General features: G+C 43.5%; 2 protein-coding genes across 12 annotated transcripts in view; one reads left to right on the top strand and one right to left on the bottom strand.

Annotated features, from left to right (window-relative positions):
- Positions 1–3260, top strand: part of CSPP1 (centrosome and spindle pole associated protein 1) — a 107075-nt gene extending 103815 nt beyond the window's left edge. For 10 of the 11 annotated variants that reach the window (XM_033126712.1, XM_033126716.1, XM_033126713.1 and 7 more), the window contains one exon: positions 1775–1986. In XM_033126712.1, coding sequence (XP_032982603.1) covers positions 1775–1986 — 212 coding nt within the window. Of the gene's footprint in view, positions 1–1774 lie in introns of all 11 variants that reach the window. The other variant, XM_033126708.1, reaches the window with a different exon arrangement.
- Positions 3261–3647: 387 nt separating this feature from the next.
- The window catches only part of ARFGEF1 (ADP ribosylation factor guanine nucleotide exchange factor 1), a 103823-nt gene continuing 92265 nt past the window's right edge, over positions 3648–15205 (bottom strand). The window contains exons 34-39 of the mRNA XM_033126707.1: positions 14726–14858; positions 10591–10730; positions 8999–9167; positions 7583–7721; positions 6508–6625; positions 3648–5098 (exon numbers count right to left, since the gene is read on the bottom strand). Coding sequence (XP_032982598.1) covers positions 4934–5098; positions 6508–6625; positions 7583–7721; positions 8999–9167; positions 10591–10730; positions 14726–14858 — 864 coding nt within the window. The 3' untranslated portion in view covers positions 3648–4933. The remainder of the gene's footprint in view (positions 5099–6507; positions 6626–7582; positions 7722–8998; positions 9168–10590; positions 10731–14725; positions 14859–15205) is intronic.

The raw sequence follows: 15205 nt of genomic DNA, 5'->3' as shown, positions 1-15205 counted from the left end.
TGAGTTTTGAAATTCTTCGCTAGTCGTGGGGCCTAGAACACAGTTGCTATCCAGCAAAACCAGGACGCGGGATAAATTTTCCATCAGATTCTTTCTACCAGAGAGGGTACCCTTTTTTGAGTGGATTCTAAAGAGAGAAAGTTTTTGCTTGTAATTATATCTAGGCTTTGCTTTCAGGCAAAATGCCCACTAGTGTCAGCATCCCACTTCCCCTACTGAAGTGAGAGACTGTCAGGAATTAACTTGAACACTCTGAGTTCTTTAGGTAACACATACACATTTGTAATACTACAAAGAAAATTTTACCTTTTTACTTGGCTTTCTGTACCGTGGACACCGCAAAATAGCCTCAGGTCACTATTTCCTTTATATAATCCAAAGTTCAGTCTTCTCATTCTGTTGGGCTTCGCTGTCTCACTGCTTTGGTGACCAGCAGGTTAAGTAAGCTTGTTCCTGGAGCACAGGCAGGCAGGACGGTTCCTTAGGCAACCGCTGAGATCCTCTGCCCTGCCAGCCCTGGACCACCTTTTCAGTGTTGATGTTAATTAGTTATTAGGATAATGGGACAGTTTTTTAGTACATAAGGCCTGTTATTAGTTTTAGCAAATATTGGTGTGGTTTATTTGGACAATTCTTTAGTCTGTTAAGCTACATTGCAATAATTTTCTAGTAACAATTTTCTTAAGATATTTTTCGATCTTCCCTTTAATACTTTAAGTTAAATACTTTAAGTTTAATACTTTAATACTTTAACACGTTAAGTTAAAACTACTTACACAATCTCTCTAGCAGTCAAGTTTGATGGTCATTCCCTATCAAATACCAGCAAACATGGTAAATTGATGGAGCAGTACTTTTCTTGTACCTGGAAAAAAGTGAAACAGTGGGAAAGCAATGCTTTCTTTTTAGCAAAAAGCATTTTCATCCGTAGTATGAAATTATCTATTCCTCAATTTTCTTTTAGAAACAGTAAGTTGAAGTAATATTTAACAGGGATATATTTAAATTGAAACAAGATAGAGCATTTTAAGAATACTCTTTCAGTAGGTTTCTAACTTCTAAACTTTTTAAAAAATTGTCCTTTCAAACAGGAGCTTTTTGGCATGCTGTGGAGTGACTGCTCATTAAATTGATTGCACAGGTCCCTTTGCTGGGCTAAAACAAATTGACATCACAGGGTAGGAAGACAGATTTTCCTGTTATTATATCTAATAGTAAGTAAAATACAGACATAGAAGTTGAGTACAATCAGTTCAAAGAATGGAACAAATTAAGAGCTATCTCTTAATGGAGTAGACACTACCTCGTAGTAAAGATGGAAGTAATTTCATCCTAGTTTTTTTTCCTAAAATGACCTTCAATTTCTTCATGGCAGTGTCCTAGGCTGGGAATATTTCCAAAATCTTCTTCAGTTAAAAACAAAGTTTTGCATGGTATTCATTGAGTTTCTCTGGCAGGTGACACAGTCACCATAAAATGGCTTACGTTCCAAGTCTTCATTGGGTGAGGTCTCCTCTGCTGCCCTTGGGATCCCCATGGTGCTGGTACCATGGAGTCACCTCCTTCAGTTGAGCATTTTTTGTTTCATTAAATTGGCTCCTTTCCTGGGTTTGCTTTCCTACCTCTAAAAGGAGGGCTGTCTGGCAAAACAGTCCAGTTTAGAACATAGTATTGTGGAGAAATGCAGAGTGGTAATGGGTTAGACTACAGGAGATCTGTGTTCGCACTACCTGCCTGCCACCCACCTGCGTCACGTCTCTCTTGCCTCCGTTAGATGACGAGAGTTCACTGGTTGACCCTGATGACATCATGAAGCACCTGGGTGACGACGGATCCAACTCTGTAGCAACTGAACCCTGGCTCCGCCCGGGCACCTCAGAAACACTGAAACGATTCATGGCAGAGCAGCTGAACCAAGAGCAGCAGCAGGTTCCTGGAAAACCAGGCACTTTCAGTTGGCAGGGCCTGTCTACTGCACACGGTTAAATAAACTTGGACTGGACCCAGCAGTGCCTTTGAAGGTGAAAGGATGTTAAACCTGAGCCGTTAGTAATATGTGCCCCTTTGTCCCTTACCTGAGTTCCTGACGTTCCATCTGTGTATAAAGTGTAGCTTTTCCTTGATGATGTATATAGTGTATATTATGTACATAAATAAAAGGCCATGGCTATTTATATTTGATGTAGAATTGTATAGAATTATTTTTGCAAAATTTTGCCATAATTTAGGGTGGTAATGAACTCTTGGAATCAACTACCGTATGTGCATTATTATAAATTTTGCTTGTAAGATAAGGTGAATAAAACACAAGTGTCTTAACAGTCCTATAAAACCAGAAAACTCTGTGCACATTTGCCATTGTTACTGCTATTCAATTTACTAGTAAATACATTGGTTGTAGTTGTGACTATTCTAGTTGCTACATAGTGAAATCAAAGGTACTAGTTAGTCATTTTCATGGCATTTATAGCTACTGATTCAGTATAAATGATGGCAGTCATACCTGATTTTAGTCCCTTGAGCCATGCACTAAATGTTACATCTTTCTGCCTCTATTTTTGTGCCTATGAAGGTACTATGTTTCTAATTTATATGATTTAATTACTTATGGATAGAAATAAATTATTTTCATTACTAACGTTGGTTTCTTATTTTAACTAAAATTCAGGTCTCTACACAGGGTGTTCTAGAAGTTGAAGAGAGGCAGGAACACCAGGGTCCAGGACAGGGCCTGGAACCCCTGTGCTACCAAGGACCCAAACCTTTCTTATTTAGAGTCTTTAGCACCATGACAGCTGAGAACACCCCCCAGGCACTGCTGCTTGCACATTTCCACGGACATAATTAATGGCAGAGATGAGATCAGATTAAGTGTATCTCACATGTGAAATTTCTGATGCTTTGAATTTTAGCAGCATGTAAATTTTATACTCAATTTTGTGGTCTAACCATTGTTTTCTTAACTGTAAAGATTTTTCTTGTATCTTCATCTGAAAGTAAGATGAAGGCCTGTCTCCTATAGGGAGAGGCCTGATATTATACCGTAAAATAAACCACCAGGTTATTTGAAACACTTAACCTCTCGGACAGTCCCGAAGGTCATGGAGGCTCCAGCTACCGAGGTGGGTGACTCCCAGCTGTAGTATCAAGCTGGGCTTGAACAGTGTCTTAAGGGTAATAAATATGGTGGACTTATAAATACATCATTAATAACTGCTCATTACCTAAGAGAGGTGTGAGAGCTAAGCCTGAACACTTGTTTTTTAACACAACCCTCAAAATAAATGATCTTGATATGTCTATTTTCTTTTTAATGCTGTTGTATCTCACAACCTGAACTGGCTCCTAACACACAATGCCCTACTGCCAACTGCCCCAAAGGGAACTTTAGCACTTTTTCTCACTATTCAAATAGTGTAGCCTTATTCTGGGTTATTAATAAATACACAAAATATTAAATTATGAATAGCCTATGGTTGAGAAAACAGAATCTAATGCCAGAAACTGTAAAGAAAATATCAAAAGTAAAGAATACTGAATTTGTAGTTCTAGCTGAAAATTTCCTTTCCCTAGCTGTTTGGCTTTTAATGGAAAAAAAAATCAAAAAGAAAAGAATGAATAAAACATGGGGCTGTGGATTACACAGGTTTTGATTGCACTGATGAAATAATCCAAAAACTTTATTGACCTATAACCTGATTAGAATGCCAGATGAGAATCAATATTGTACAGAAAGTTGTACAGAATTTTTTTACATAGAAAACTTTACATCTGTACCATATACATTTTATCCATCTGAAAAAATTTTCTACACCCACTGTTAATACGGAATGCTTGACAATCTTGTCATTTTTTTAACCATCAGAGCACAATTCACAGTAAGAATACATTTCCAGTAAATCTAACCTCCTCAAACCATGCCAGATTTGTTATTTTAATATATTCAACATTAAATTCTGTACATAGAGTAAAATCTACATCAAGCCCCGCCACCCAAAAGAAAAGAAAGTGACAGCAACCTAGATTCATTTTGCAGTGATTCAAGTTTCGGTCCATGAAGGATCATTCTATTTCAATGGCTCACGTTTAAAAGCCCTAAGAGAAGTATATTACAGGTAGTTATGTCAGGGATACTTCCTACCCTTTTTTTGTCGTTGGTCATGACGAGTGTCAGCCACAACAGCTTTCTGGGCACATTAAACCTTCAAAATTACCACCCCACCTCCCAAAAAGGGCAAAACCAAAATCTCCACAAAATAAAAAAGACAAGAAGTTCAACCCAAATGTTTAGTGCATTTGACAAAATATTATAGGTATTTAGCAAATGAATAAGAAAATAAAGAAAATAAAACAGTGCAGGAAGAACTATATAATGTTTAGGATTCTTATATTACAGACCTGCATCTCTGTACATTTTTCACAGAAGAATGATTAGCAGTATCTCAGACAGCCTGAGTGTGCAAAAATCTTCAGAATAAGAATACCATAGTTGCTAAATATCTTTTACCATGAACAATAATTTCTTCTCCCCCCACTCCCCAGTTATAAACATTTTAATCCTTCAAAATACAGCTCTCCTGAGTTGTACTTCTTGCAGAAGTTCAAATCTTTACATCTATAGTTCTTTGGGTAAGTTTCACTTCCACACCTGCCAAAAACACGTGGGGCTCCCTGCTGCTGAGGAAGGGAAGGACACGTGAGCGTAAGCTGACACCGGAGACGGGCTTTCTCCTCAGCGAGCCCGCTGACAACACGATCCATCAGATTACTGAAAGGGATGAGCGCTGCAAGGCTGAGTTCTAGTTCTAAGCATTTCGCCAGTAACCTTTAGACATTGCAATTCAGAAACTTTTTCAGGTAGGAAACCTCAGCTCCAGGGTCCTTTTAAAGAGCAGAGGGATGTAAACGCCAACAGAAAAATGTTAAGTTCCCATCACTGCTTGCTTGTTCTGAGTTCTTGTTCAGGCGGTTGTGATATCTGAAAAACAACTCCGATTCGCAGAAAAAATCTTCTAAGGACAGCACGAAGCTCAGGAATCAAGTCAAATTGCATAATTTCACATAAGAGAGGGTAGTAGAACGATGCATGAGCTTTAAACTGGGAGGGAAAATGAATTTCTCTGTTAGTAGGGCTTGCATTCCAAACCAGAGAACCTAGAAATGCCTTTGGAGCCAAATCAGTGTGGGGCGAGCACCACATGAGACAGGAAGTGAAAGGTGTCTGCGTGAAGCAGTGACTGCAACAATTACGGAACTGAAAGAGCCGCCCTCAGAAGACTCACCTCGTATAAACATTATTCGCACAGTTCTCTACCTTATTCTGGAAAACATTTCCCATTACATTTCCTTGATAAATTTGTGACTAACTTCTAGCATTTGTCATTGTTTTTACCAGGTAATAAAAGTAAGAAGCCAAGCAGGAGCCATAGTTGAGTTTTTACAAGCTATGTAAGGGTTATTGAAACTGTACCTTTTATTTGTTAAATAAAATTTTGATTTCCAGGGGAGTGCACCTAACATTGCGATAAACTATACAGTCTCCAGGCAAAGAGTATCATTCCGTGTTACAGTTCAATTGATACACTTGGTACCTTTGCTCTAGTTCCTTAACCTCTGAACACTAGTTGCCTGCCTGTTTCTTCTTTTTTTTGCTCTATGCACCCCACAAGGTAGAAGGAAGCAGTGGGACATATCGTGGCAAGAAGGCAAACTGTGGAGTAAGACTGAGGTCTGGAGTCCTTCCTGGCCACGTGGCTGGTGGTGTCTCAGGTCACTTCTCCGAGCTTTAACTGGCACAGGAATCACAGGGAAATGCACGTGGACCCAGAGCACGTGACTCGAGAGGCGCCAGGTGGCATCGCATGGCCTCCATGGGACCTATGTACCACCGTGGCCCAAAGTGTCAAAGGTCAGGCTGCCTAACTAGGCATTTTAAACCTATTCAGGGATCACAGCAACCGGTTCCATTTAAGTCAGCTATAAACTGCTATATTTTTTAAAGAGTGAAAAGTATATTAAATACATATTTATACTACAGCTATATATTTGTATTTTACCTTAATTTCTACTGGTTTAAAATTCTTAAATGATTTATGGCCCATTCACTAGGGTTTCTGGGTCCCACGGAACCAACGAATACGCCAAAGGAACGCTGAAGCCTGGAGCCCAGGCCTGGGGCCCAGCTGGCGCCCGGGTGAAGGTGGAGCACCAGGCGGGCTGGAGAGCAGCCTTCAAAACGGGGTCGAAGGGGAGATCTCCAGGGTCAGAACGGGAACTGCAATGTGGGGGACCCAGGAGCTTGCCGAGGTGTCCTGCAGGACTCCAACCCCGCCCCACCTGAATCCCCCCCCGCCCCGATAAGAGAGAAAGTGGGACGAGCAGAGGAAGGATGAGGGCCGATGAGACAGAGTCCGGCACGGGGAGGCCCAGCCACCTGGCAGCCGCCTCCCACTCGGACCCCGCTGGCCCGGCTAGAAATGCGGGGTGGGCACGACGGCTCGTACTTACCCTGTTATCGCTTATCTTTAGAACCTTTGTGAGGAACAACAGCAGCAGGTTAGTCCAGGCCTCCCGATGACTCTCTGATGTTAAGGTGAGGAAGTAACTCAGGGCTTCGCTGCAGACACTGCAACAGAAAAGGCTCATGAGCTTGGACGCCCTGGGACGGACACCCACCGAGAGAACTAAGCTGCGGAGCAGATTAGCCGTTAGGAGCCTGCGAGCTTCCCCCTGTTTATGTGAAAGTGTGTCAGCAAATCACGTTTTCACATTAGGAAGAAAACCAGATATAGAAGAAGCCATTGCAACTTTCCAGGAAAACCATACTTTCCTAATTTTCTAAGTTTCAGTGAATTCGAAGTCACTGTAGTAGCACGTGTGTGAGTTTTGCGTCGAGAGACCTGGATGCTGATAGCTGGCTGGCTCTTTACTCCACTAGCCGTGCGGGTTTAGACTCTTCTGGGGCCTTAACCGTCTTGTCAATAAAATGGGAAAACAGAGACAAGCTGAGCTCTCAGTGTCCTAAAATGTATCTAACTGCTCTCTGAGACCATCTAGTCCCCAGGAAGACACAAAAATACAATTCAGATGACAGCACTCTTTCTGAATGCCATGTTTCATTCTTATCATGAGTTTAAATGTTAAAGGACAGAATTCAACTTGTCATTAAATAAAAACACCAACAAAACCTCCAAATATTTTTGAAGCTAAATACAGGCAGACAGGTTTTCACTTCCACAAATGATCGGTTTGTAAAAAATGGGGCTATCTATGGCACAAAAAAAGCCTAATATAAAGTTTTTAAACTTTAAGTTTTTAAATTTTAAGAGATAAAAACTTCCTCCTTTGGCCTAGTAGTAACAAAGGACATGATTTGTTCCTACGTCACCAACCGAGCAAATACACCTTCAGCTCTAAGACCATATTTAATGAGCTTCAGGCCCCAAGTCATCTGCTTGGTCCTGCAGCTCCTGGTTGGGGTTGGGTTGTGGACGTCGCCCCGCGTGCAAAACCGGTGGCCCTTCCCGGCCCTGGACCCCACAGCCACAAGGGCGAAAGGCAGAAACCCAGCCACGAGTCTTACTTTAAAAGCCTTTGCTGGACCTCCTCCCAGGCACTAACCCGGCTCTCGTCCATGTACATCCGGAAGAGGATGCGCAGCCCACAGGCCAGGCTGCTCGTCTCCTGCTTCAGAAGGTTGGGCTTGGATTTGCCTTTGAAGCCTGCGGAAAGGGGACGTTTCGGGGTGAATCAGGGCGGCACATTCTGGTGTGTTAAGCCATCACACCTGCTGCTTACAAAGCAGAGCTGCCTGAGCCCCAGCAGCCTGCGCCCAGGCCTTGGCATCCTGGAAGGGTTCCCCCCACCCCACCCCCGCCCCGGGACAGCAGGTCCACAGAGCAGGTGCAGGGGAGGCCAGGCTGCAAGGCCCAACCTGAAGGAGGCAATGTCTATGTTTACAATTTCCTTCCTTCCCTTTCAAGCTGGGGACACGACACACAAAACAGCGAGGCCTGGGAATGTAGAAGTCTGCAAACGTGGCACCTGACAGCCCCGTGCAGCTGGCCCCCGCGAGCGGGCAGACCACGCGGCAGGAAGTCTGCGCAAAAGGCCAGCAGGTCCACGGGCCCAGCGCATGTGGAAATGGGAGTCTGGTGACCTTAGCAGGGCTGTCCCAGCTGGATGGTGGCAACAAGTTGGGCTGAAGGGGAAAAAGTCAGTCCCGACTACTGTTTCCAGAAGTTAAGTCGTGAAGGGAATAAACAAAGCCATGGGCGTTACTGGGAGTTCAACAGACATTTCAGATACAATTAAATAACGCCAGTGCTAGATACCCAACACTCCATTTTACACAGCTTGACATTCAATAAACCTCAGCTCCTGCTTTCTTTTTCCTGCCACATTCTGCTGCCAGCACTGTTTTGCAACTACTATTAGGCACTGAGTATTTCTCAAATAAAAAATTAACAGTGTCAGTAAATTAATTATTACAAAGCTTAGTCTTTATTTAAAATGTCCAACATATTCTAGAACAAATGTACCTGCCCCCTTCAAGAAGTTCACTTCCATTTGGAGGAATGACCACTCCCAGGTAAACATGGAGACGTCATTTGAATACAATGTCAGATTTTATGTTCGGGACCTATCTCACTCTTTTTCTCATAAAAGGGCAGCTTTTAGCGCTGCCAGTATCAACAGGAAGGACCAGGCTTGGAAACAAGATGATAAAACGTTTGGTGAAATCCATCAAATAACGGGTTTATTAAACAAGGGAAAACGAATATACCCAGGCAGTTATGTGGCTCTTTGAAGATCCGAGAGACCCCTGGTCAGCAGGCCGCCTTCCTATTGTCACTGTTAAGGTGAAAGTTCAAACCGCTGTTTGAACTTGTGAACATGCACAAACCTGAAGTGTACACTCAATGAATTCTAATAAATGCACACCTCTGTCGGACACCCATGAATGCTGACACTAAAATGTGAGACCCGTGTAGCTCACCTGCTTTCCACAGGGCAGTCCTCTGTTCATTGTTGGAATTAAAGGCCTTTGCAAACCTATGTGACTCTAACAAGCAGTCTAGTAGCTTAAAAAGCTGCTGTGACGTTAGAAAGCGGTACATTCCTTGGTCTTGCGTATCAACTCGAACATCAAAGTCCACGGCGTCTCTCTGGAAGACAAACAACCACAGCACACACGCACGCAGTCACAAATTTCAGTAAATTCAGACCTCAGTGCTCCCCAAAGACCAGATGCATGAGCAAGCCACAGGACTCCATCTATTCTATCTCAACAGAAAACAGGAAAAGGTCCACCTTTTGTTATGAAAGTCCCAGGATCTCTGTTCCACGATTCCTAGTCCCCCCTATCATTGCAGTTCCCTCCTGAGTCCTGACTCCAAGAGCTCAGCCCCGACCCGATCCCACGACCATTCTCCTGCCCTCTACTGCCGCGCACCCCCAGGTCCTCACTTCTCTTCTTACCCAGGCAGGAGTCCACGCACTGTGATTGTAAGTACTCCCTTGCGTAACCCCTCACCTCCTCTTTCCGTAATCATTTGCCAAAACGGCCTCCTCCACGTCTGCGCCCACACTAAACGTGGCTGGAGAAAAATGCCTTTCTCTTTAAATCCAGTGGGCACTGGGCGCTGCCCTGCGATCTTCCTGGCTTCCCTTGTCCACTTCCCTGATCACTCGCTAATGTTTTCACTTCTCTCAAGTAGCTGAAACTTTCTTCCCAACCTCCCTTGGTGGACGGCTTTTCTTCCTGTCTCAGTGAGAAACGGGACGTTATCAGATCTCCCACAAACTCCCATCAGCAAAGGGACTGACCTTCCTGCATTTATAACCCAGCCACCTGGCTACATTGCTGGCCGTCCTTGCAATTCGTGACTTGTCTGTCTTCCATCCCAGACAACCCCCTGGACTCTCCCCTAGGTCCCATCTCCTTCACTCAGAAAGACAGAGCTCGCAGCAGGGAACATGCTGCAGTATTGCTAGTCACAAAGACAAAACCAAGCACACCCTTCTCTTGACACCGCGTCCTCCTTCAGCTATTACCCCATTTCTCTGCACCCCCTTTGCAGCAAAACTTGTGCCGGTTACCAATATCAGCTGTCTGCAATTCCTCTCCTCTTGCACCCCTTACGATAATTAACGTTACAATTAAACACAACGTCAAGGTCACGAAAGTCCACCAAAGGCTAGAAGGCCAATCTCAGAATCTTACGTGACCTAGGGAGCCCTGCACTGAGTGACCACACCCTTCTTAAAACACTGTCTGCATGTGATTCCCAGGACAACAGTGACCTGGGTCTCCTCCTGCTTCACTGATTCCTGTGCTCGGCGCTTTACCAGCTGCCTCCTCACCAGGAGCTGTAAACCACAGGGGGTGCGGGGCTCGGTCCCTGGCCCTTCGCCCAGCTCTGCCCTCACTATCTCCATTACATCGTCCAGCTGCACGGCCTCCAACGAGGTCAACGGAGGGAAGACCCGTCCACACTAAATCTCTAGCTCGGCCTCTTCTCGGACGCCCAGACTGGGACAGCGAACTTCCTACTCCACCAAAGAGCAGCCGTCCGCACGCCGGCTTACCTGTGCTGCTGCTAAGTTCTCTGCGTCTTCCTTCTTACTTGTGGCTGGGAAGAACACAATGTTGTCGATAGTCTGGATGAGTTCCAGCTGCACAACACATTTAATCAACAGGGCGGCAAACAATTTTTGTTCTGGATATTCTGTGAGGAAACCCACCCCAATGCACATGCAAACAAAATTACTTTGAATCCTTGACCACGTCTGTGACATTACAATGCTAAGGAGACATTCACAGGGAGGCGACTTGCGCGTGTCACACTGACAAGGACATACTACTTTTGCACACAAGCACTGCGCCATGAAAGTTTAATCAATATTTAGAAAAGCCATAGAAAATTAACTTTTAAATAAAAATATCACAAATGACTTAGAACAATGAATATGTTCAAGGAGGTTCCACTACATATTTTTAAATAAGATTCAGGTTATTCTTTAATAAAACATAATAAATGGATTAAAAGCTAAAACTTTAATAACATTTACTGTACACCCAAGTTTGACCTCTGAATATAGGTAATATAAAAACCTATACTAAAAGAAAACAGGAACTAGATCCGTAAGATGGAAAGGGAAAGATAGCCAAGACCTCTAACAAATGGGGCAATACTGTGGGTTAGCCAAAGCACATGTGTTATTTGGATCCACGATGGCAGTTGTAGCTAAAATGACCTTATATTCTCAAATGGATCCATAAGCAGAGATGTCTACAAAGTTATGCTAAGAGCATTACTACAAAAGTAACCCAGCTGCCAAGTAACGAAGTGCTCTCCGCAGTGCCCAGGTGGGCTGTAACCCAGCTACAATCCTCCAGCCTGAGTGAGTTTGTTCAATAGGACGTTCCTGACAACCCACCATCTGTAAGGACATATTCATAAATGAATTTTCCATTTCACTGACCACCCAGTTATGTGTATGTAGAAGTGCCAAGTTAGGAACAGTGACAACTACGGAGAAGTTGCAAAGCCTGGCAGTGCTGACAGGCGGCTCCGGGGCAGCCAGCCCCATGGACACACCGGGATCCCGGTCTCAGCAGCAGCTTCCCATGAGGACGACGACTGCCCAGGGGGAGCTGTCTGTTATTCTGTCTCAGCACTAGATGACTCCAGTACTGGATGACTTATAATCCTTCAGTTTCTTTCTATTTTCGCTGTCATTACAAATTCTCTTTTCTGGGCACCAATTTGTGGAAGTAAAATTCATGTTTCAGGGATTTTGAGGGGTAGCAAAATAACTTGCTTTGTTAAATTTATTCTTATTTAGCTCATAACAAAGACTCCTTTCCAGGTAGTTTTCAGAAATGCTGCTGTATTTAACACTTAGTTCTTAGTACTCGATCTCAAGTAAAAGCAAAGCAAGCAAGCAAAGGAAAGCACAAGTCCCACGGCTGTCTCCTCCTCGTAAGTGTCTCCTTCCCGGTCCGACCAGGCACAGCCAACATGCACCAGCCATTCATTCTCCTCCCTCATTCGTGTCACACAAACAGCCTGAGTCGCAGGAGGAGACTCCTGGCAGCTCAGCTGGGACCCTGGAAGGGACCTGAGAGCAGGCTGCCGCCTGCTGAGACGCCTTCTCCTCAGCAGCAGCTCACGGGGGAGCAGAGGGTTTGGCTGAGGAGGCTCCACTCGGACTGAACGAGGGAAGGTGGGACTCGCCCGCTCTGTCCTTTCAGAGCTGGAGGATGAGGATCCAAACTTCGAACTCCCTAGCAAGGCCCAGCAGCATGTCTGGGGACAGTGTCTATTTGGACAAATTTTACTTGTGACAAGGGGTCATGAGTAAATGGGGGTCAAGGCGCCCATTTATTTCACAGAGTCACCCAAGGAGAGGGAGCAAAGCTAAGCAGAGATTAACTACGTGGGTCAGCAGGTTCTCAGTTGAGACCAGACCGGGCCATGGTGCTGTCTGACGTGTGCAGAAGGAAGGCGACAGCTGCCCTTCGGACAGGTCCTGGGGCCGATGCTGTGACTCCTTCTCTGAGGAGCAGGCAGGCAGACAAGCTGACGGCCCCGCACAGGCACAGGCACCACGACCTGTCCCCCATGGGAACATGGGGCCATTTGTTCTTCCTCCAGCTCCAATGATTCTGGTGAACTCTCCATCCCATGGTGAACTTTCCCTAAAGAACTTCAGGGGAGTGACAGCAGGATGTCTGGTAAAAGGACAGACACCTGAGCCCTCGGGATAGCAGGGGAGCAGCACTCTTTGCTCAGGTAAAGGTATATTCTCAGATTAGTCAAGTGAAAACCTTCTCATGTGTGATGGCCAAATCCTTCCTCTACAAAGCTCAGTATATTTAAGTTCAGTCTTGAGAGAAGAAAGTCACTCGTCCTTCTGTCCTCATAGCATATCTCTCCTTTAAGAAGTTAGCAAGACACAGTGACTAAAACCAGAAGTGCCTTTCAAGTAGGGCAGTAAATCTATCTTCTCTCAAGAATAAATGCAAGTACCTAGGATTAATAAAAAACATTCCCTGAAGAAAAATTAACTCAAAATGGATCAGTGACCTAAACATAAGAGCCAAAAGTATAAAACTGTTAGAAGAAAACACTGGGGAAAATCTTCATAACCTTAGATCTGTCAATAGATTCTTAGAGCAATGAAACTGAAAGCATGAGCAACAATAGAAAAAAATTAGATAAACTGGACTTCATCAAAATTAAAAACTTTTGTGCAACAGAGGGCACTATCAAAGAAGTGAAAAGATGACCTACAGAATGGGAGAAAACACATTTGCAAATCATGTATCTGATATGGGTGTAGTATCCAGAGTATGTAACAAACGCCTACTATTCAACAACAAAAAAACAACTAAAAATGAGCAAAGAACATGAATAAATATTTCTTCAAAGAAGATATATAAATGGCCACTATGCACATGAAGACACCCAACCTCATTAATCTTTAGGCAAATGTAAATCAAATCCACAATGAGATACCACTTGACACCTACCAGGCTGGCTATCACTAAAAACGGAAGTATCGGTGAGGATGTGGAAAAATCAGAATTGCTGGTAGCAATGTAATACGGTACAGTCTCTATGGAACACATTTTAGTGGTTCCTCAAAAAGTTAAACATAGAATTATCATATGCCCCCGCAATTCCACTCCTAGGTATATACCCAAAAGAATTAAAAACAGGCTCTAAACAATACGTGTAAATGGACAGTCCCAGCAGCATTAGTCATGACAACCAAAAGGTGGAACAAACCCCAATGTCCATCAACAGATGAATGGATAAAATGTGGTCTACCCATACAAATGACAATTAGTCATAAAAATGAATTACTGATCCATTTTACAATGTGGATGGACCTTGAAACATTCTGCTAAATAAAAGCCGGACATAAAAGGTCACACATACTGTGAGATTCCATTTATATGAAATGTCCAGAATGGCAGATACTGGACACAGAAATCAGACTGGTGGTTGCTGGGGGCTGGGGGAGGGGGAACAGCATAATGGTTATGGGGTTTTATTTTGGGGTGATAAAAATGTTTTAGAACTAGACAGAGGTGGTGATTGCACAACACTGGATGTACTAAATGCCACTGAATTGTTCCCTTTAAAACAGTTACTTTTGTTATGTGAATTTTACCTCAATTAAAAAAAAGTTGAAAGCTTCCTGTTTTCCTCTAAGGAAGAGGTAGCGTTTCCTCAGTGTTATAATTTTCCTTCAGTAAACAAAATTGGACAAACTTAGTACAAAAATAGAAGGGGTTCCCCTTCTTTGTAAGAACTAAGAAGGTGAGGGGAGTAGCAAAAACAACATGGGCATGGGCAGCAAAGTGGAAAGAAGGCGTGTTCCTCAGAGAGCTGGGAGCCCTGCGTACAAAGCACGGCCCTCACTGGGCTCGCAGAGGGCAGAGGGCAGAGGGAGGCTGACACGAAGAAGGGGATGGAGAGGGAAGATGTGTGCTCAAACGTTAGCTAGAGCCTTGTGGAAAAGCTGGTATTGCAGGGGTTAGCAGAGCTCCTGAGCACGTATGTGGGACGTCCACGTTGGAGCAAACACAGTAACGAAGTGACCACATGATCAATTACAGTACATTTGTTAATAATAAAAGTAAAAGCAAAATTTCATCCTTTCCTACATAAAACACAATACACTATTTTTACTAAGAGAAATAACTCACTTGCAGTAGGTTTAATTTTGCTCACTTCTTCATTCACAGTAGGGACAGAAGCCAATGGTACTTGCTGTCTGTTATCTGCAGATCTTGGTTGAATAGAATCATGGATATCTACAGATTTCTGTGATATGGTATCCTAATAAAATAAAAAATTCATGATAAGTACAATGAATAAAGCTGAAGCCTGAAAATAATTTCTATTATGCTGTTTTTTAAAAAACATATTATGTCCCTATGAAAATGACATCCTATATACATTACGATTATAGACACAAAGAAAAAATTATTTAAAATTACCTATATATGGATAAGAGCTAATAAACAGTGTTTCAAGTTTCCTTTTTGACCCTCATTGGGCTTAGGCCTGACAACACCCAAGAGCAACAGATAAAAATGCTGTTTCAGGGTGTGGGGAAGTAGTCCATACCCGTAACTGTCATGAAATCTAAACATAACACGCACGTGGCAGAGAGCAGGGAGAAT

This window comes from Rhinolophus ferrumequinum, chromosome 14, assembly GCF_004115265.2.
Source record: "Rhinolophus ferrumequinum isolate MPI-CBG mRhiFer1 chromosome 14, mRhiFer1_v1.p, whole genome shotgun sequence".
Taxonomy (NCBI): Eukaryota; Metazoa; Chordata; class Mammalia; order Chiroptera; family Rhinolophidae; genus Rhinolophus; species Rhinolophus ferrumequinum.
Note: the sequence above shows the minus strand (reverse complement) of the source record. Positions and strands in the feature narration are given on the sequence as shown.